This window comes from Polistes dominula, unplaced genomic scaffold (assembly GCF_049000335.1).
Source record: "Polistes dominula isolate Pdom_NZ unplaced genomic scaffold, Pdom_raw_medaka contig_22, whole genome shotgun sequence".
Lineage (NCBI taxonomy): Eukaryota > Metazoa > Arthropoda > Insecta > Hymenoptera > Vespidae > Polistes > Polistes dominula.
Genome location: NW_028300966.1, coordinates 3,574,590 through 3,593,371, shown reverse-complemented (window position 1 = coordinate 3,593,371; position 18,782 = coordinate 3,574,590). Strand labels below are relative to the sequence as shown.

Below are 18,782 nucleotides of genomic sequence, written 5' to 3'. Positions count from 1 at the left end.
ATCTTTCTATTGAAATGCATTTTAATCATTCTTACCTTAATACGATTTTTTTGTAAAGTTGATAGAGCTTCGATACGCAAAAAGAATTCTTTGAAAATGTGATACTTCGATTCTAAATGCAAATGGTCTTTTGAACAAAAACTTTAGTATGAAATGCTATTTGACTTCTGTTTCACTTGCATCTTATCGATGTAATAAATAAATGTTACTATTAAGTGTCAATTATATTACCTATAAATTACTATTATACGTTTTTTAATTTTGTATTTACAAATTTAACAACTTTTGTTTCCTTTTGCTATTCCATAAAATCGAATATTATACTTTGCAATATAAATGTACTATATATTTTCATAACATATCAATTATTATATCTTAATATCAGATATTAATCAAACAAGCGAAGATCATTAAATATTTCTTCTTGTCAAACGTCAATAAAATAAACGTATTTGAAAATGGAAAAAGGTTTTCTCAAATAAATTACAAAAATGATCTCGAAGAATGAAATTTCAATTTATTCGTTTTTGTTCGTCGGGAAGGAAATTCTAAATAATATAAATATTATTATATAAAACAAGAATTTATTAAACACAATGGTAAATATTTGAATTATATAAGTATATGTATATGCATATTGTATCTATGTAAAATAATTAATTACAATTCTTAGACGTCTCATAAAAGAATTTGTTGTAACAGCCCTTACGCTCATAAATGCCAAAAATTCTTTTCAGAAAGTGAGTAACATACATTTTATTATTAATACAATAAATCTCCTATTGTTTAATTAGTTTATTACATTATGTTCTAATGTAAATATTTAGATGAAACATCGTCAAAAATTCAAGAAGTATGCGGAAGAAATGATAATTTTATTCTCATTAGTACCAAATATATATTGGACCTATATCAGTGTACCCGTAAGAACATTCTTGCGGATGACTTTTTGAAATCAGTAGTAACATCAGTAACATTATTTGCGATTGGTATACAACTTACTAGAGAATTCTATATATCAAAACTTCCACTTATTTTTCATTCTAATTATTATTTTAATGATATGACTAATACATAGATTTATAATAATTTTATATTGTGTTTATATACAAGTATATATTTGTGTATTCATTGGTATTATAAAAACAATATTTTTGTCAAATTATAAACAATGTCCTAAATGTCATTTTATCAAGAAAAATAATTTTAAAGAAAAAATCAATATTGATTAATTATTGAAAAAGTATGAGCATACAAATAGGCACCAATTTAAGTACCATCCAAAAAATAATGTTTAATCTTTCCTGTTCCATAAAACGACTCTTAGGACATCATGTATATCATGTATTATAAGTTGAACATTAAACTAATAAGCTTATCACAAATTTGTAATACATAATATAGTAAATTACATGACTAGTAAATGAATACAATACAACTAATAAGTTTATCACAAATTTGTAATACATAATATAGTAAATTATGTGTGTGTGTGTGTGTAACTAATAAATGAATATAATGCAGTAATATAATAAAAAAATTGAAAAATATGAAGTTAACTTTATATAAAACAAATAAAAACAAAAAATACAATATCTATTTTACTAATCAAGTAAAAATGAATAGAATTTATATTACACTACTATAAAGTAGAAATCTATTCAATTAGATTATTTATTATTATATCAAAACTGCATTGTTAGTTTTACTCTTATTATCTACGTTTACATTTTCAGTATCTTCAATTTTATATTTACAATTTTCTACTGAAATATCATCATGTCCATTTACGTTTCCAGTATCTTTAATTTTATCTTTAGAATTTTCTACTGAATTATCAATCTGTGCATTAACAGTTTCAGAAGCAATTGTATCGTAAACTTTCGTTTGTTTTAATTTGTCATTGTCATTATCGGTTTCTTCGATAGAAAATCTATTACTAGATATTTGTTGATCAGATGTAGATGTCGATGGTGTACAATCTTCTATATCACTATTATCATCTGTAGTAATATCGAGCTCATCTGAATCAATATCTAAATAAAAGATGTTTCTCTTCTTGTTACTCTTAACTTCTTATTATATCAAAACTGCATTGGTAGTTTTACTCTTATTATCTACGTTTACATTTTCAGTATTTTCAATTCTACCTTTAGAATTTTCTACTGAAATATCAGTATGTGAATTTACGTTTTCAGTATCTTCCATTTTATCTTCAGAATTTTCTACTGAAATATCAGTATGTCCATTTACGTTTTCAGTATCTTTAATTTTATCTTTAGAATTTTCTACTGAATTATCAATCTGTGCATTAACAGTTTCAGAAGCAATTGAATCTGAAACTTTCGTTTGTTTTAATTTGTCATTGTCATTATCGGTCTCTTCGATAGAAAGTCTATTACTAGATATTTGTTGATCAGATGTAGATGTCGATGGTGTACAATCTTCCACATCACTATCATCATCTGTAGTAGTATCAAGTTCATCTGAATCAATATCTAAATAAAAGATGTTTTTCTTCTTATTACTCTTAACTTCTTCTTCTTCGCGCTTCCTTTTCATAGTTGAAGAATCAGCAGCAACGCATTTGAATCCTTCTTCTACTGCCTCCTCAATCATTTCAGACACGGTTGATCTTCTCTTTTCATAATTTTGATCTTTGAACTCATATTTCGGTTCCGCACAAAGTCTTTCCAACTTCTTTTTTCTACGCTCAGCTGCTTCCTTTTTATGTTCAGCTTGCTTTTCGATCCAAGATTTGAGCCTTTTCTCTTCGTTAATATCTCTCAATCTACGTCCACTCAAATCTCTGCAAGCTTCACGATTTGTAGTTTTTTCTATTTGTGCACCAATGGCTCGTAACATGGAGCCAAAGCCACCTTTTCCTCCAAATAATTTGGGAACAATAGTTGCACGGCCATCCAAAAGTTTATCATTTTTCCCAATAGTTCGGCCATTTTGAATTACATAAAAATTCTCTTTTGATGCACCCTGTAACAATAAAAAATATCACATTTATTAAAAGTTGTTATAATTTACTTACAATTTAGATATAAAAGAGTGGAAAATAAATAAATACGCAAAAAGTTTTAAGGTTAGAGTTTGGATGTTATACTTACAGTTATAACTTCAAAACGTTCCCAGATCTCGTTGACTGAAAGCAATACATTGCTAACAAATATTTGCTTAATGGATCTTCCAGTACAAATTTCTACACTTATCATCTTGATTTCTTAATTATTTGTGAAGTTTTACAATAAAAAGCAACACAACAATATTATTTCAATAGACAATATGAAATTAGGTCTTCTCGAGAGAACTAACAACGAAAAGGCCTCAATTTACTCTCACGAGATCTAAAGACAGATGTGGTTTTCCAATTACAGTACTAAAGCGCTTTATGCGGCATAATGCTCAACGTTGAATGCACGCAGTGATCCCTGAGACTTTAGTTCGTCTGATCGACACAAGGGCGTAAAATTATCGTACACATCGGAAAATTATCGTACGCACAGGAAAAATTTTGAATTTGTTGAATTTTTCTAATTAGATTTTCAAATTCACCTTCAAATTATCGTACGAATGGGATCACTGAATGCACGGTGGTTCTAAAGAAAGTTCAGTCTAATATTATTTTACTCTAGAGAAACCCTCTACACAAGTAACTTCTGAAGCGAGATCTATACTATTTTTCTGGTACTATGTATGCAATTAACGCGGATTGGACAAAAAATTAATAATTTTCCCTCCAAATTTATAGCGGCAAATGCCTGTTGCAATTTATTTCTAACCATAAGAGATATTAAATAACAAATAATATGGAAGGTTTTGATAATCCAGGTATATTTTTTTCTGATAATTTTTCTGTTAACGAGGCATCCGAGGTTCAAGGTAATTTACAAGCATCTAAAAAGAAATTCAAAGAATTTATTAGACAATTTCACGAAGGCAATTTTAATTACAAATACCGGTAAATAATTTATACTATTATTTTTATAAATAATTATCTTAATTATATATATTAATAATTTATTAAATGTCACATCAATGTATATATTATTATTACAATTTATTCATTTTTATGTTAGAGATACTCTTAAAAGAAATTACAATCTTGGTCAATACTACCTTGAAATCAATTTAGAAGATTTGGCAGCTTTTGATGAATCGCTTGCTGAAAAAATTCAGAAACTTCCAACGGAATATCTTTCAATCTTAGAAGAAGCTGCACAAGATGTTGCCGATGAGGTTACAGCTCCTCGTCCTCAGGGCGAAGAAAAAGTGGAAGATATACAAATACTTTTATCATCAGATGCGCATCCAAGTTCTTTAAGAGGCATGAAGGTAATGAATTATTTTTAAAATAATGACTAATATTTTGTTATTATTTCTAACATGAAATAATAAATATATATTAAAAATATTTGATATCCTTATAGCCAGACATCGTATCGAAACTTATTAAAATTCCTGGCATTATTATTTCTGCTTCTGGTATCAGATCTAAAGCAACCAAAATTGCAATACAATGTCGTTCATGTAGAGTCGTGCAAACTAACATTTCCATTAAGCCAGGATTAGAGGGCTACGCTTTACCAAGAAAATGTAATACGTATGTATTCTAAGAAAACAATATTATCTCTTAAATTTTGCATTCTAATAAAAACTTATCTTAAATAACGTAAATATTATATTTTAGAGAACAAGCTGGTAGACCAAAATGCCCATTGGATCCATTTTTTATAATGCCAGATAAATGTAAATGCGTTGACTTTCAAGTTTTAAAATTACAAGAATTACCAGAACACATTCCACAGGGTGAAATGCCAAGACATTTGCAATTATATTGCGATCGTTATTTATGTGATAGAGTTGTACCTGGAAATAGAGTTCTTATTCTTGGTATATATTCCATTAAAAAAGTAGCTAAAACAGGCGATAAAGGAAACAGGAAAGATAAAGCTTTGGTTGGTGTACGAGCACCTTATATACGAGTTGTGGGTATTTTTGTTGATGGAGAAAACACAGGAAGTGGTAAAATCTGTTATTATTATTATTATCAAAAAATCTTAATCTACGTTATAATTTACATTTTTTTTTTACTTTTAAACTCTTTTCTCACTAAATAATTATACGTGGTTTTTCAGGTTTACAATCATGCATTACATCGGATGATGAAGATTTGTTCAGACGATTAGCAGCCGATCCAAATTTATACGAAAGAATAGCAAAAAGTATTGCGCCAAGTATCTTTGGTGCAATGGATATTAAGAAAGCAATCGCGTGTTTATTATTTGGTGGTTCTAGAAAAAGAATGCCTGATGGTTTATGTCGTAGAGGAGATATCAATGTGTTAATGCTTGGTGATCCAGGTACTGCTAAATCACAATTATTAAAATTTGCAGAAACAGTTGCACCGATCGGTGTGTATACATCTGGTAAAGGAAGCTCTGCTGCTGGTCTTACTGCTTCTGTAACGCGAGATTCTATTACAGTAAGAATCAATAATTTAAGTACTTTTATTTGTTTGTTTCCATTTGCTTTAATAGTTATTTTGATCATTTGCAGAGAAATTTTGTGATGGAAGGTGGTGCAATGGTATTGGCAGATGGTGGTGTTGTATGCATAGACGAATTTGACAAAATGAAAGAGGATGATCGTGTTGCTATACATGAAGCAATGGAACAACAAACTATATCAATTGCAAAAGCAGGCATAACAACAACTTTAAATACAAGATGTTCCGTACTAGCAGCTGCTAATTCTATTTTTGGTCGATGGGATGATATCAAAGGCGAAGAAAATATAGATTTTATGCCAACTATTCTTTCTCGTTTTGATATGATATTCATTGTTAAAGATGAACACGAAGAAAATAGAGATATTACATTGGCAAAACACGTTATGAATATACATAGTAATGCTGGTCAATTGACTGAAGAATTAATCGAAGGAGAACTTCCGTTAAATGTACTCAAAAGATACATAAATTATTGCAGATTGTAAGATTAGGTTTTTACTGTATTTTTGTTTGTTAGTATAATATAAATTTACATGTAAATATAATTATGTATTATTTTCCTTAGGAAATGTGGTCCAAGACTAAATAAAGAAGCAGGTGAAAAACTGAAAAATCATTATGTGAGAATGCGTGCTAGTACAGGAGAACATGAAAAAGGAAGTGAAAAGCGATTATCTATACCAATAACCGTTCGTCAATTAGAAGCCATTATAAGAATTTCTGAAGCTTTAGCAAAAATGCAACTTCAACCTTTTGCTACTGAAATTCATGTTAACGAAGCACTTAGACTATTTCAAGTTTCTACATTAGATGCAGCTATGTCTGGTTCATTAGCTGGTAAGATATATAAATATATAACAAATATTAATAAATTATTGATTGAAAAATCATTAAATTAATTTTATAATACGTATGTTTGTAATATCAATAAATTATGTTTTACAGGCGCAGAAGGATTTACTTCAGAAGAAGATCATGAGATATTGTCTCGCCTTGAAAAACAATTAAAAAATCGATTTCCAATAGGAAATCAAGTTTCTGAACAAAACATCGTTAATGACTTTCTTAAACAAAAATATCCAGAACGTGCCATTTACAAAGTTATACACACAATGATACGTCGTGGTGAACTTCAGCATCGAATGCAACGAAAAATGTTGTACAGGTTATATTAAAATATAAGAAAAAAACTTTTCTTCTCTTCATTAGATAATTAATTTTGTGCATATAAGTTTTAGTACTCGATCATACAACTTAACTTCTCTTTTTTTACTTTTGATATATAATTCTGTATTCTTAAATTATTTAGCAAAACAAATCCTTTGCTCATTGTGACAACTCATTTTTAAATGGATAATGTGGGTGCTTTTCAACCCTAAAAAAAGGAAAATATATATATATATGTATACAAAGAAAATATATTATGCATAAATTATTTTAAATAAGAAAATATTAAAAGATTACTAATAGTAATTTTTATTACTTACCCTTTGAAAAACAAGAAGTTAAATATTCGGCCGTCTGTACCTTTGTCTAAATTATTTAAAATATTTATATCGTCATCTGTTATAACGAAGTCAAAAATATCAATATTGGATTTAATTCTATCCGGCGATGAACTCTTTGGAATAACAACAATTCCTTGTTGTACCAAATGTCGTAATAACACTTGTGCTGGTGTTTTTTTATATTTATTAGCCATTTCAAGTACAGCAGGATGTCCAAGAAGATCAGGGAATTTATCCGGACTATAATTATATTTTGTTTGAAAATGGAATTTAGCTCCAGGCGATGCTAATGGACTGTAAGCTGTTACAATAATATTGTGCTTTTGACATAATTCTCTTAGCGATTTCTGTTGCAAATATGCATGCAATTCAACCTGTTATAAAAAAAATATATATATATTAATTGATTTTTCTGACCATAATTTTATTGTAAGTATGACATTAATGAACTTTATACCTGTAAGTTGCTCGGTTTTATTTTTGCATTTTTATATACTTCTAATATTTGTGCTTCGTTAAAATTACTTATGCCTATAGATTTGGCAAGACCTTTTGTTACTTGTTGTTCCATTTCCTAAAAATGTTCAATGATTATAATATTATTATTCTAAGCAGATGAAGAAACATTTATATCTATAATATAAATTACACAAATTATTATATACCTTCCATACGGAAACTGGATCTGTATCTAAATCAAGTATATAACTACCATCTTCTCGAGCTGCAGGAACATAGGAATTTTTATCTAATGCAAAGGCAAATGGCATGTGAATCAAATACATATCCAAATAATCCAATCCAAGACGTTCCAATGATAATTTAAGAAATTTTTCTACGTCTGATGGTCTATTACCAAAATGGGGCAACTATAACAAAATAAACAATACCTAATATTTGTTCAAACAATAATATAATACAATTATTAAATAATATAAAATTCTTTTCACATACAATCGTATTACCTTTGATGTAACAAAGAGTTCTTCCCGTTTGCCACCTTTGTTAAGCCAATTTTTTATACTTCTTCCAATTGCTTCTTCATTATTATAATTAAATGCAGTATCGATATGTCTGTAACCACATTCTAAAGCGGTTCCAACAGCAGCTTCAATTTCTTCAGGTTTAGCCTTATGAAAGTAATAAAAGATAACTTGATTAAATATTATTTAACTTGATAAAATAATATTCATTCTATTAATATTAATTGCAAATCTTTATATAAATATACATTAAGAAAATTGTATAAAATACAACTGTTTAATCACCTGCCATGTTCCTAAACCTACTGTAGGCATATTATGACCAGATGATAATTTTAAAGACTGCATATTTGGTCTTGTACAACTGATATCTGGAAATAACGTTTAGTTATGTCATACAATTCATAGGAATATGTATGTTAAACTTGTATGTTTTTTTTAATATAATCTAGTGGTTTTTTTAAATAAATAATTTTAATACTAATAATAGGCAAACAAGTGTAATTATTTTTCTAAGTAGAAGCGATATTTCGGTAAAGAGACTGTTGCTAAAGTTAGATCTGTCCCTCTAGTCTCACATATAGAAGATTGCAAGCAGCATGTGCAGAGCATCATGTATATAGTTCGCAATATATAAGTATCGATTTGCAGCTTGTCTTGCGCATGAAACTATTGAAATCGTTCTCTGGCAAATGCATTATTATTCTTCTTAATAGTAAACTTATTTTCTTTTGTGAGGATAATTATAAGAAAACTATTCAATTACCGTACGATAAATTAACGATTGTATAAACTCTTCTAAGATCGTTGTTAAACGTTTTAACTAATTGTATTTTATGTAACGTTTTCAAAGGACGTATATAAGTAAATTTATTTACGAAGAAAGTTAACGGATAAAAAATTGAATGTTGTTAGTTCATTGTTTAGAAAGAAACAAATGATAAGCAATTTATTAAATTACTGACAAAATTATTAAAAAGTAAGATGTCTATCAACCTTTTATCAATTCTTCAATAATAAATTACAATAAAAAGAGAAAATGCAGAAAATTATTAATATTTGTTATATATTATTTTTAAATTAAAGAATTTATTTTCTTTTGCTATAAATATTTTCAATTTGAATGTAATACGTAACGGGAGTTTCTCGCGCGATAATGTAGATGGCAGTGATGGCGCTATGTAATTCATTCGATAAGCGACAACTTCGGTTCAATTTTCATAGTTACATTGAAAAGATTATTTTTACTTTCTTAATTTATTTTAACAGATTATAATTATTTAGTATAATTGTTAATAAATTGGAATTATACATTGAATAAAAATATTTATTTCTTAATATATTTTTTAAGAAGTGAGAAATACAAAAAATATTTTTGTAATCTTGCAACTACGTTCATTTCGAACAATTTCTCAAACTGTTTATCTCTACCGACTCGTACAAAATAGTAGTGATAAAATGTAAAAATAGAAAAATATATATTTATATATTTATGTGTTAAAAGTTAATAATATATTTTAGTGCGTAATAATTAAAAAATAACCTCAACGTTAAATATGCTGATTTATGATGTTTTACATAAAGAAAAAGTGTATGAAATCGTTATCAACGATCTTAGAAACATTGGGGTTAAGTATCGTTTTAAAAAGAATGCCATTAAGCCGGATAAATTTGAAAGAAGTAAAAATATTTCTAAGAAAGTTTTTCGTACACCTTTGTCTTATCAACCATTAGACGTTGTTAATTTATCATCCGGTGGCATTGTTCATGTGCCTGTATTTGTTAGTCAAGCATCTGCATTTCTTGAAAAACATGTTACTCAAGAAGGTTTATTCAGAAAAGCTGGATCTCACATAAGACAAAAAGAATTAATGGCATTATTGGATAAAGGTTCTTCATTAGGAGAGAAAAATCATGCCATCGATGTAGCCAATTGTTTAAAAACATTCTTCAGAGACTTACCGGAACCACTTATACCATATACGTATCATGATTTATTTTTACACTGTGCAATGTTAAAAAACCACAAAGTTCAAGCATTGTTATTGGCTTGCGTATTGTTACCACCTTATCATTTAAATACTTTAGCTTTCATAATGGAATTTTTTAAGAAAGTATCTCTCTATGAGAAACAGAACAAAATGAACATTGATAATTTAGCCAAAGTTATCGGTCCTAATATCATGCCTTTGAGAGAAGCTACTATGGTAGCTGTTCAAAGTAGACTCGAATTGCATTTAATTATTGTCAAGGTAATATTAAATTTCTTAAAATTTTCATTATATCAAAAAATAAATGAATGTTATGAGACATTGATTTGGTTTTTAGATTTTGATAGAAAATGCTGAAAATATAGGCGTTTTACCGGACCACATAACCAATCTTATTTTATCTGAAGTTATTGGTAGCATTGATAATGACTTGGATTTATCCGATTCTCAACTACATGGAAAATTGAAGAAAAAGAAATATCGCAGTGGAAGTCTTACGCGTAAGCCACATCTAAGTGCCTCTAACCTGAATCTAAGTATGTCTATATGAACCTAACATATCTATTCGCATATTCTACGTAGAAGAATCATTGTTTATTTATCTTTTCAATTAACAATACTAACCCTCCTCTTATGTTGCAACTAAAATTCTTTACTTATTTGATCTTGTAAATGTGTGTATTGAAATACTAATATATATTTTTCTTTGAATCCTTACTAACACAATTATGAATTGAATTGTACATAGTAGAAAAACAAATATTGTTTTCATTTATATTGTGTAATATCATTTCTTATTACATATTTTATAGGAATGCTCCACGGTTTAAAGAAGATCGTTGGGAAAAATAATTCACCTGTGAATGCAGAAGTAAACGAGAATCAAGATTCTGTTACAAATTCAAATACGACCTGTACATCATCTACTAAATCTACGAAAAAACGAAAAGTTATTGAATGGCTAGACCCTCAAAGTACTAAGAAAAAGTATGTATGAAAAATAATAATATATAAACAATTTTTGGATGGTAAATAACAAGTTAATACATTGTATGATGTTATATTTTAGGAGAGTTAGCGATAAAATGGAAAAATCTAAAAAAACTGGTTTAAATATAGATCGGTTTGTATCAAAAAATAAACAAGTAAGTATATATATTTAATAAACTATGTCTACAGTTTTTTTATATATCATCATGTTTTAATTAAATTATTTTATTTAATTTGTTTAAGAAGGTAAATTCAACGTCAAATATACTAACATACAATCCATATACTGATAGACGATGGAGTTTAGCGCAAGATTCTTCTGTGTCGTATGAAAAACGTAGAACAAATAGCGATGGTTCGTTGCATTTAAGAAAATCAGTGTTAAAAGAAACAGAAACTTCGAATTCTAAACATGATAGCAATTGTAGTGATATATTTGTTGACGCTGATATCAATTTATCAGATTATAATAACGAACAAGTATTGTTAAATAAGGAAGCCGATAATAATGGTGATATTAGTCACTGGCAGAAATTTAATAAAAATACAGATAAATTGAAATATACGAAGAAAAATTCAGGGGCATCTATAGAAACTTTGCCAAAAAATGATTGTGAAGAATATGTAAGAATACCAAAGAGCGAATACGAGGAAATAAAAAATCGAGTTTCTGCCATTGAATCTCGTATCTCGCAAGAATTTGGATATATCGATGATGTAAGGAATGAAAGTTTGGTAGAACATTCTGTAAATAAAGTACAAACGGAGTATGAAAAAACTTTAGAGGAAGCAGGTATTAAAAATATTATAACAGCCGATCATTTGGCAAGAAAACTTGGTAAGGAGTTAAAAATCAGAAAATCGAGTGAAGGTAAAGTTATAAGATCACCCAGTGCTCGAAAAATAGGAATTTTACGAAGACGATCTCAAGAAAAATTAAAAGGTAATTATGATACACAGTATATTATTTATATATATAAATAATTAATAGCAAAACATTAAATACTATTTTTTAATTTACAGCAAATCTGTTAATCGTACAGATTCATGGCATGGATCTCAAGATTGGCAAAACAAATATAGAAATCAGTCCAACGATCAAGAAATAGTTTATTTCACAAATGAAGAACCAAATTTAGATAAACTAACGAAACAAGTATCGAATTTGAGAAATGAATCGTTGTGTAGTTCGGAAACTAATACAAGATTGGATTTATTACAAAAACAGTTAAATACTTTAATGTCTCATACAATAAAACATACAAGAGATTCGTTAATTGACGCAGAATCGAGTATTAATGACATCGGTGTGCATACTCCTAGACAAAGTCCATTAAAATTATCCGTTCGTAGAGCATCATCTTTTCATGGCAATGAATTTATAGATAATTCATTTTACTTTAATCGTAAAATTAAAGAACTGAAGAAATCCAATAGCCAACAAAATGTTATTCTAAATAACGATTATCAAGATAAACATAATAACATCCCTCAAAATTGGAAAGAGACATCGATATCTTGGAAAGATGCGGATGATTATTTCAAATCTACTACTCCTCAATTACATACACCGGTTCCTCAAACAGGTCGAGCATCTGTCGCTAAACTTAGAACTCAAAATGCTGGCATGGTCTTAGCTAAAGCAAAACTATTCGATGAAAATACAATAAAGGTGTCTACTTCTTTGTCCGACAATAGTCAAAATCAAAAAGGATGTTATACAGTAAATGGTAGTAGGAAAGAATTAATAAAGGAAGAATCTACAAGCGAAAAGATAGATAATACTTTGAATCTAGATAAATCGTATTGCGATTTGGATATTAAACGTAATAATTCGAGAAGGTGTGAAAGATATACAAGAAATAAAGATTTGACTCAAATCCAATCGCCAAAAATATCGTTAAGAAATAAAAATAATTTAGTTGATATATCGTTAGAAATAAAAGAAGATTTTGAAAAGCAGCATCATAACGGTAGAAGATATTCGGACAAATATAAACAAAATCTATCGGAAAAAGGTAGTAATAGTAATCTACCAAGAATACAGAAATCTTATTATTCAAACGAACAGAATAATAGAGAAAGTAGAAAACGTAGTCCGCAAAAAGAAAACATGGTCGTAAGAACTCCATCTATATTAAAAAATGTATCTACGAATAAAGTAGACACTGTAGAATCAAATGTGAATATTTATAAATCTGAAAACGAAATGTGTAAAACACCACGCATCAAAAGACCATTAGCCATGAAGACACCTAAAAGTTCAAAATCTCTTATGAGACGTCCACCAGTCGATACGCGTAGAACACCATTAAAAGCTATAGCACATTTAGAAGTATCCAAATATCAAAGTCCTAAGCGTATTTCAAAAGCTAAACATTTAATGAATGATCATTAAATATTAAAATTTTAGAATAATATTATAATAAGAAATACTTCCAATATGTGGCCATAAAAGTATGTGTAAGATTACATCGATAAAGCTTTGTATTTAGAATTATTTTCAAATATTTTTATTTTGAAAATTTCTAAAAACCTAGTCATCTATTACAAATGCTATTATACTGTGAAGTTATTATTATGATAACAGAATAACAGAAGTTCAAAATAGATGTATTTTACACAGTCTATTATTATAAATATAATATAATATATATATATATATTATATATATATATAAAATATATATATATATATATATGTATACATATAAACATATGTTTTCTAATGACTGTACGCATAAATGTAAACATAATATATAAGCCTAAATCATTTGTTTTTCAAGAAAATATTTAGTCTTATTTTATTTATTTAAATCAAATTATTTTGTATAATATTGTACTTTTATATCCCTATTTTTGTTTACTATTTTGTATATCAAGATATTTCTGACATATATTAATAAATTGATATAATATAGAAAAATAATCTAAAAATATGTGTGCATATATATATATATATATATATATATTTGTGTGTTTGTTTATAATTATAAATTACAAACTTGATGTATATACATAACATAAACATTATTTAAAATGTATGAACTAAATGAGAAAGATCCACGTGTTATATTAACGTATGGAACGTATCATGCAAACGACCAATCACATCGCGCCGTTTGTCTAAACATTTAATGTATTATCAGTAAGAAAACGTTTAAAAATGAATTGTTACTTTTCGATATTAATTGTGTTCTATATATAATATTTGTGACATATAATTGCATTTAAATAATTTCTTTGCAATATTTGAACAAATATTTAATATTAATCGCTAAATGGAAGTATTTTAATAAATAAATAAAAGTCCTCGATAAAAGTTGATTGTAAGTAAACGTGATATAAAATAGTTGACAGTAAGACCGTTTTGATAGCAGCGCCCTTGATAGGGTAGAAGACAGCTGTCGAAACTGATTGAAACGTAAATTTTTAGTGCTAAGTGTCATTGTATCTGTTTTACGTATATATATATATACATATATTTTTTTTTCCTCCCTTATAAAAACGTAGCCCTAAGGCTGAAAATATATTACGGTTATAAAAATGAGAGAAGCAGGGATAATGTTAATAAGTGCAGCATTAACGTGCGCCGTAATTGGCAATGCCTATTATCAAAGAAAACAATTTTATCCGACGGTAGTCCACATAACCAAATCAAATCCGAGCATGACCGTAAGTATTATTGTCAATAGTTCATTAATTTTTAATAATATTTGTATGTTCTTAATTTGTTGTGATTTTTCTTTAGGTAATCTATGCTCAAACTTTAATACTTGTTTTCATGATAAATGCATTCCTTAGAAAGTTATTTTTTGGTACTTTGCGTGCTGCTGAACTCGAGGTAAATATGAGATACAATTTATATTATTTTGTATTTTCTTATGTGTATATTATCATTTTTATAAAATATAGTATTAACCAGTTAACCATGTTTCTAGCATTTGGTTGAAAAAGTATGGTATGCAGTAACAGAGACTTGTTTAGCTTTTACAGTGTTTAGAGACGATTTCAGTCCTAAATTTATAGCATTATTTACACTTTTATTGTTCCTTAAATCATTTCACTGGTTAGCCGAAGATCGTGTCGATTATGTAAGTGTTTTATTTTATTACTATCTTTAATATTTCGTAATACTAATTATTTATCTTATTGTTAGCATACAATCAAGGATTTATCTTTCTTTGTTATTTATAGATGGAAAGAAGTCCAGTGATAACATGGCTGTTTCATCTTAGAGTCGTTACATTATTAGGACTTCTATTTATTATTAATTTAACTATGATTCATTATGCATATAATACTACTGCAACTAAAGGTCCTTCTGTACAACTTGTCTTTGGATTCGAATACGCAATTTTGTTGACTGTTGTAATAAATATTACGGTGAAATATGTATTACACACAATAGATTTACAAAGTGAAAATCCATGGGATAATAAGCCAGTATTTCTTTTATATACAGATTTGGTTATCGGTTTATTAAAGGTATAATCAAATTTAGACTCTCGTATTTACATTTTTTGTTATGTATAATAATTTTGTATGATTTGATTATTTTTAGGTCGCCCTATATGTTGCTTTTGTAAGTTTAATGATTAAACTGTTTACTCTACCCTTATTCGCACTTCGTCCTATGTACTATACAATGCGAGATTTCAAAAAGGCATTCCATGATATTGTAATGTCTCGCAGAGCTATTAGAAACATGAATACACTTTATCCGGATGCAACGCCAGAAGAGTTAGCAGCTGCTGATAATGTATGCATAATATGTCGGTAAGTTAATATTGCGTTGTCATTTTTATATTCTTTAATAATTTATTTCGTTATAAGTAAATATATATATAATGTCATTGGCAGAGAAGAAATGGTATCGGCAAGTAAAAAGTTGCCATGTAATCATATTTTTCATACTGCGTGCCTTCGTTCTTGGTTTCAACGTCAACAAACTTGTCCGACGTGTCGTTTAAATATTTTGAGACCAACCACAAATAATACAGGTACAAGACAACAGAATCCACAGCAAAATCAACAAGCACCCCAACCTCCACCAGCGCCAGTCTTAAATCCACAAGGTATTATACTACATTTATTTTTAAAATATAAATAAAATTGTAATAATATTTAGAATGTTACTTATATACAGGTCAGGGCTTCCAATTACCAGGTTTTTGGGCTGGATTACAAGCTCCAGGTGTGATGCCACAACCACAAGGTCAAAATAATGCTGGAACTGTTCCTTTGGCACCATTCCCAAATTTACCAACAGGAAGTGTACCAATTTTTGCTCCTCCATTTCCTCCTATGGTACCATTACCACCTATTCCTACACCTCCACCTAATTTAACGGAACTTACAGAAGATGAACTCAGAGCAATGGAGGGTAATTTACGACAAGCGGTAGAAGCAAGAATACAAACATTACAGAGAGTACAGCTGTTATTAGATGCTGCTAATGCTATGATGAATCAATATCAAGCAGCAGCTGCTACTGCTAAGTCAGTAAAAATATAATAAATATATTAATAAATTGTGTCTATTATCATTTACCAATTAGATACGAATAATTCATTCTTTATCATTATTATTGATAATTTTATTTATTACAGCATACCTAAGCCTACAGTTCCAACTTCAGCTCCTTCAGCTTCAGCTCAAACTACAGCAACAACATCAGCACCAGAAGAAAATAAAGATGTACCAAAAGATACGGCTAAAAAGCAAGAAAAAGATACATGCCTGGCTAGTACAAGCGAAGGCGAAAGTTATCGTGCTGCAAAAGATACAGATTCTGCTTCTGTTTCAAATAAAGTTAACGAAAGTAATGTTGTTAGTCCATCATGCACAAGTAATAATGAAATAGCTTCAGAATCATCATCAAAAAATGAAACAGAACCAACGAGCGATCAAGAAATGTTAAGGAGACGTAGGCTACAGAAATTTTTAGCTCCGACCTCAACAGAATGAGTAGTTTTTAAGTTATTTAATAAATTAGTTTTTTTCATTAATGTCCGTTCTCAATTACAGATATGATCAGCGATCAAAGGAAATCTGTTGAACGAATATAGACTGCAACTAAGAAATAAATTATTAACAGTGGGTAAATAATTTTAGAAAAGATTTTATAATTTTGCGATTCCTTTTGAAGAAACGATGATGTATAAATTAAATTCAGTTAACATGTTCTTGAATATTAATATAAATATATATATATATATATACATACATATATAAATATATTATATGCAGTGATCATCTAATTTTCTTTTGGAATAAACTTTTTTTTATATATATTTTCTATGTTACATTGTTAGGATTACATATTTACACCATACATATACTAATATAATAAAAATGTACAGAAGTGATCACTGCAACAGAATTCTAATAATTTACTTAATTTTATTTAACATACGTTTGTAATGAAATTGGACAAATACTGATCAAACTATTAACAATAATTAATTTTTTTTATTACCATTCTATCCAATGTAAATTCATATCGTAAACTTAATGCATTATTTGGAGATATACGTTGTCCTATTAATTCAACTATTTTAACAATTTCTAATCGATACATGTAAATATATGTAAAAAAATTAATATTACTATAAATATCAATGTGTCTGCCTAAACGACGTTTAGCACATTATTTCTTTATTAAATCTAACACATAAATGATCTAATATTTGTACAATGTGACATTATAATTAAATTTATTGTATAACGGATTATGATATTTTTTTAGAATTTTTTGTTCTACTAATTGTCATGAATACATTAAAAGTATTACTGTACGTTACTTTAGCAACTATAGGTTAACAATAAGTAATAATCAATATATCAAAATATAAAACTAATTGTGTTATGGATTTATCTTTATAATATATATATATATGTACAAGGTGTCCTTTAATTGATGATAAAAGCGAGCAGAAGGTAATTCAATATGAAAAATTTAGACGAAAATGTAGAATAAAATTTGTTTATATAAGATTATATATATATATATATTCTTTTTTGAGAAAAATAAGTTTGAAAATTTTTCGAGTATACATGCACTCGACTGAGTTGGCAACGAGATAATGCTCGTCGAGCTAAAACTAAGTCAAGTACACACGTTTCAGTTAAACTTATTTTTTAAAAAAGCAAAACCTCGTATAAACATTTTGTTCTTGATTATTTAATTTTTCATGTAGAATCATAATCTGCTTGCTTATACCACCAATTATAGGATACTCTGTATAAATATATATTTATTTACCATAAATTAAATATTGTATATATATATATATAAAATGGAGATAACGATTTTAATCGAAATTGTTATTACCTTTGTATGAGATATGTGTGTATACATGTATTTGTAATTAATGTGAACATCATTTGGATATTAAGGTGATAATATAAAAATATATTTTTATTTCAAAAATATATTTCATATACTATTGCATACTACCATATGATTTTCATGATTATATTAATGAAAATATAAAAAAGAAGATTAAATAACAAAAATCCTATAGCTGATGGGTGTACATTGAACTTTATTGATCCAGAAATATGCTACGATAACGATTATAACCTATTTTTTATGTGCTTAAATATTAAACATTTATTTGTATATACGAACATCAAAAATGATCTTGAAACAGAGCAGAATTGTTTTTTAACAAACTACAAGAATATTAATTTTTTTATTTGGTAATAAATAATACTTAATGAATTTACATGTAAATAAGATGCCAGACTATTACATCTATGAAGTAGCATAATTATCATGGAAA

At 27.8% G+C, this 18,782-nt stretch overlaps 6 protein-coding genes across 7 annotated transcripts; 4 read left to right on the top strand and 2 right to left on the bottom strand.

Moving 5' to 3' along the window:
• The first annotated feature begins 116 nt into the window (after positions 1-116).
• Positions 117-1,404, top strand: LOC149032460 (uncharacterized). The gene is made up of 3 exons (XM_089173118.1): positions 117-125; positions 674-740; positions 828-1,404. Exons 1-3 carry the CDS (start codon positions 117-119, stop codon positions 1,076-1,078), a joined length of 327 nt encoding a protein of 108 aa, XP_089029244.1. The 3' UTR covers positions 1,079-1,404.
• Positions 1,405-1,546: 142 nt separating this feature from the next.
• LOC149032459 (uncharacterized) lies at positions 1,547-3,255 on the bottom strand. The gene is made up of 2 exons (XM_089172985.1): positions 3,120-3,255; positions 1,547-2,991 (listed from the first exon to the last, which is right to left on the bottom strand). Exons 1-2 carry the CDS (start codon positions 3,222-3,224, stop codon positions 2,080-2,082), a joined length of 1,017 nt encoding a protein of 338 aa, XP_089029111.1. The 5' UTR covers positions 3,225-3,255; the 3' UTR covers positions 1,547-2,079.
• Positions 3,256-3,818: 563 nt separating this feature from the next.
• Positions 3,819-6,984, top strand: LOC107063675 (Minichromosome maintenance 5). The gene is made up of 8 exons (XM_015315629.2): positions 3,819-3,970; positions 4,089-4,344; positions 4,440-4,612; positions 4,700-5,034; positions 5,148-5,494; positions 5,569-6,002; positions 6,087-6,358; positions 6,467-6,984. Exons 1-8 carry the CDS (start codon positions 3,819-3,821, stop codon positions 6,694-6,696), a joined length of 2,199 nt encoding a protein of 732 aa, XP_015171115.1. The 3' UTR covers positions 6,697-6,984.
• On the bottom strand, positions 6,710-8,608 carry LOC107063679 (aldo-keto reductase family 1 member A1). The gene is made up of 6 exons (XM_015315634.2): positions 8,298-8,608; positions 7,995-8,159; positions 7,695-7,898; positions 7,487-7,603; positions 7,009-7,403; positions 6,710-6,896 (listed from the first exon to the last, which is right to left on the bottom strand). Exons 1-6 carry the CDS (start codon positions 8,358-8,360, stop codon positions 6,848-6,850), a joined length of 993 nt encoding a protein of 330 aa, XP_015171120.1. The 5' UTR covers positions 8,361-8,608; the 3' UTR covers positions 6,710-6,847.
• A 615-nt stretch (positions 8,609-9,223) lies between these two features.
• LOC107063749 (uncharacterized) lies at positions 9,224-13,646 on the top strand. The gene is made up of 6 exons (XM_089172986.1): positions 9,224-10,264; positions 10,341-10,539; positions 10,816-10,990; positions 11,073-11,148; positions 11,237-11,952; positions 12,017-13,646. The coding sequence occupies exons 1-6, from the start codon at positions 9,569-9,571 to the stop codon at positions 13,389-13,391; spliced, it is 3,237 nt and encodes a 1,078-aa protein (XP_089029112.1). The 5' UTR covers positions 9,224-9,568; the 3' UTR covers positions 13,392-13,646.
• Positions 13,647-14,046: 400 nt separating this feature from the next.
• Positions 14,047-18,520, top strand: sip3 (septin interacting protein 3). Of its 2 annotated transcripts, XM_015315808.2 has the most exons (9): positions 14,047-14,667; positions 14,744-14,836; positions 14,934-15,086; positions 15,190-15,480; positions 15,557-15,771; positions 15,856-16,070; positions 16,142-16,493; positions 16,605-16,921; positions 17,023-18,520. In XM_015315808.2, exons 1-9 carry the CDS (start codon positions 14,539-14,541, stop codon positions 17,061-17,063), a joined length of 1,806 nt encoding a protein of 601 aa, XP_015171294.1. In that variant the 5' UTR covers positions 14,047-14,538; the 3' UTR covers positions 17,064-18,520. The 2 variants fall into 2 exon arrangements, with proteins under 2 accessions (XP_015171294.1, XP_015171293.1); XM_015315807.2 differs by having other exon boundaries at positions 14,056-14,667; positions 16,605-18,520.
• The last annotated feature ends 262 nt before the right edge of the window (positions 18,521-18,782 follow it).

What these genes read in the sequence shown, in the direction of transcription:
- LOC149032459 (XM_089172985.1), bottom strand. Translation starts at nt 3,224, where the DNA reads ATGATAAGTGTAGAAATTTGTACTGGAAGATCCATTAAGCAAATATTT. An exon ending in AACGTTTTGAAGTTATAACT is followed by an intron (nt 2,992 to 3,119) that starts GTAAGTATAACA and finishes TTATTGTTACAG; the next exon opens with GGTGCATCAAAAGAGAATTT.
- LOC107063675 (XM_015315629.2), top strand. Translation starts at nt 3,819, where the DNA reads ATGGAAGGTTTTGATAATCCAGGTATATTTTTTTCTGATAATTTTTCT. An exon ending in TGGAGAAAACACAGGAAGTG is followed by an intron (nt 5,035 to 5,147) that starts GTAAAATCTGTT and finishes GTGGTTTTTCAG; the next exon opens with GTTTACAATCATGCATTACA. An exon ending in TAACGCGAGATTCTATTACA is followed by an intron (nt 5,495 to 5,568) that starts GTAAGAATCAAT and finishes GATCATTTGCAG; the next exon opens with AGAAATTTTGTGATGGAAGG.
- LOC107063679 (XM_015315634.2), bottom strand. Translation starts at nt 8,360, where the DNA reads ATGCAGTCTTTAAAATTATCATCTGGTCATAATATGCCTACAGTAGGT. An exon ending in ATCCAGTTTCCGTATGGAAG is followed by an intron (nt 7,604 to 7,694) that starts GTATATAATAAT and finishes GAACATTTTTAG; the next exon opens with GAAATGGAACAACAAGTAAC. An exon ending in TAAAACCGAGCAACTTACAG is followed by an intron (nt 7,404 to 7,486) that starts GTATAAAGTTCA and finishes TTTTTATAACAG; the next exon opens with GTTGAATTGCATGCATATTT.
- sip3 (XM_015315808.2), top strand. Translation starts at nt 14,539, where the DNA reads ATGAGAGAAGCAGGGATAATGTTAATAAGTGCAGCATTAACGTGCGCC. An exon ending in TGCGTGCTGCTGAACTCGAG is followed by an intron (nt 14,837 to 14,933) that starts GTAAATATGAGA and finishes CCATGTTTCTAG; the next exon opens with CATTTGGTTGAAAAAGTATG. An exon ending in TCAAGAAATGTTAAGGAGAC is followed by an intron (nt 16,922 to 17,022) that starts GTAGGCTACAGA and finishes TCTCAATTACAG; the next exon opens with ATATGATCAGCGATCAAAGG.
- LOC107063749 (XM_089172986.1), top strand. Translation starts at nt 9,569, where the DNA reads ATGCTGATTTATGATGTTTTACATAAAGAAAAAGTGTATGAAATCGTT. An exon ending in TGCCTCTAACCTGAATCTAA is followed by an intron (nt 10,540 to 10,815) that starts GTATGTCTATAT and finishes CATATTTTATAG; the next exon opens with GAATGCTCCACGGTTTAAAG. An exon ending in TTGTATCAAAAAATAAACAA is followed by an intron (nt 11,149 to 11,236) that starts GTAAGTATATAT and finishes AATTTGTTTAAG; the next exon opens with AAGGTAAATTCAACGTCAAA.
- LOC149032460 (XM_089173118.1), top strand. An exon ending in CCAAAAATTCTTTTCAGAAA is followed by an intron (nt 741 to 827) that starts GTGAGTAACATA and finishes GTAAATATTTAG; the next exon opens with ATGAAACATCGTCAAAAATT.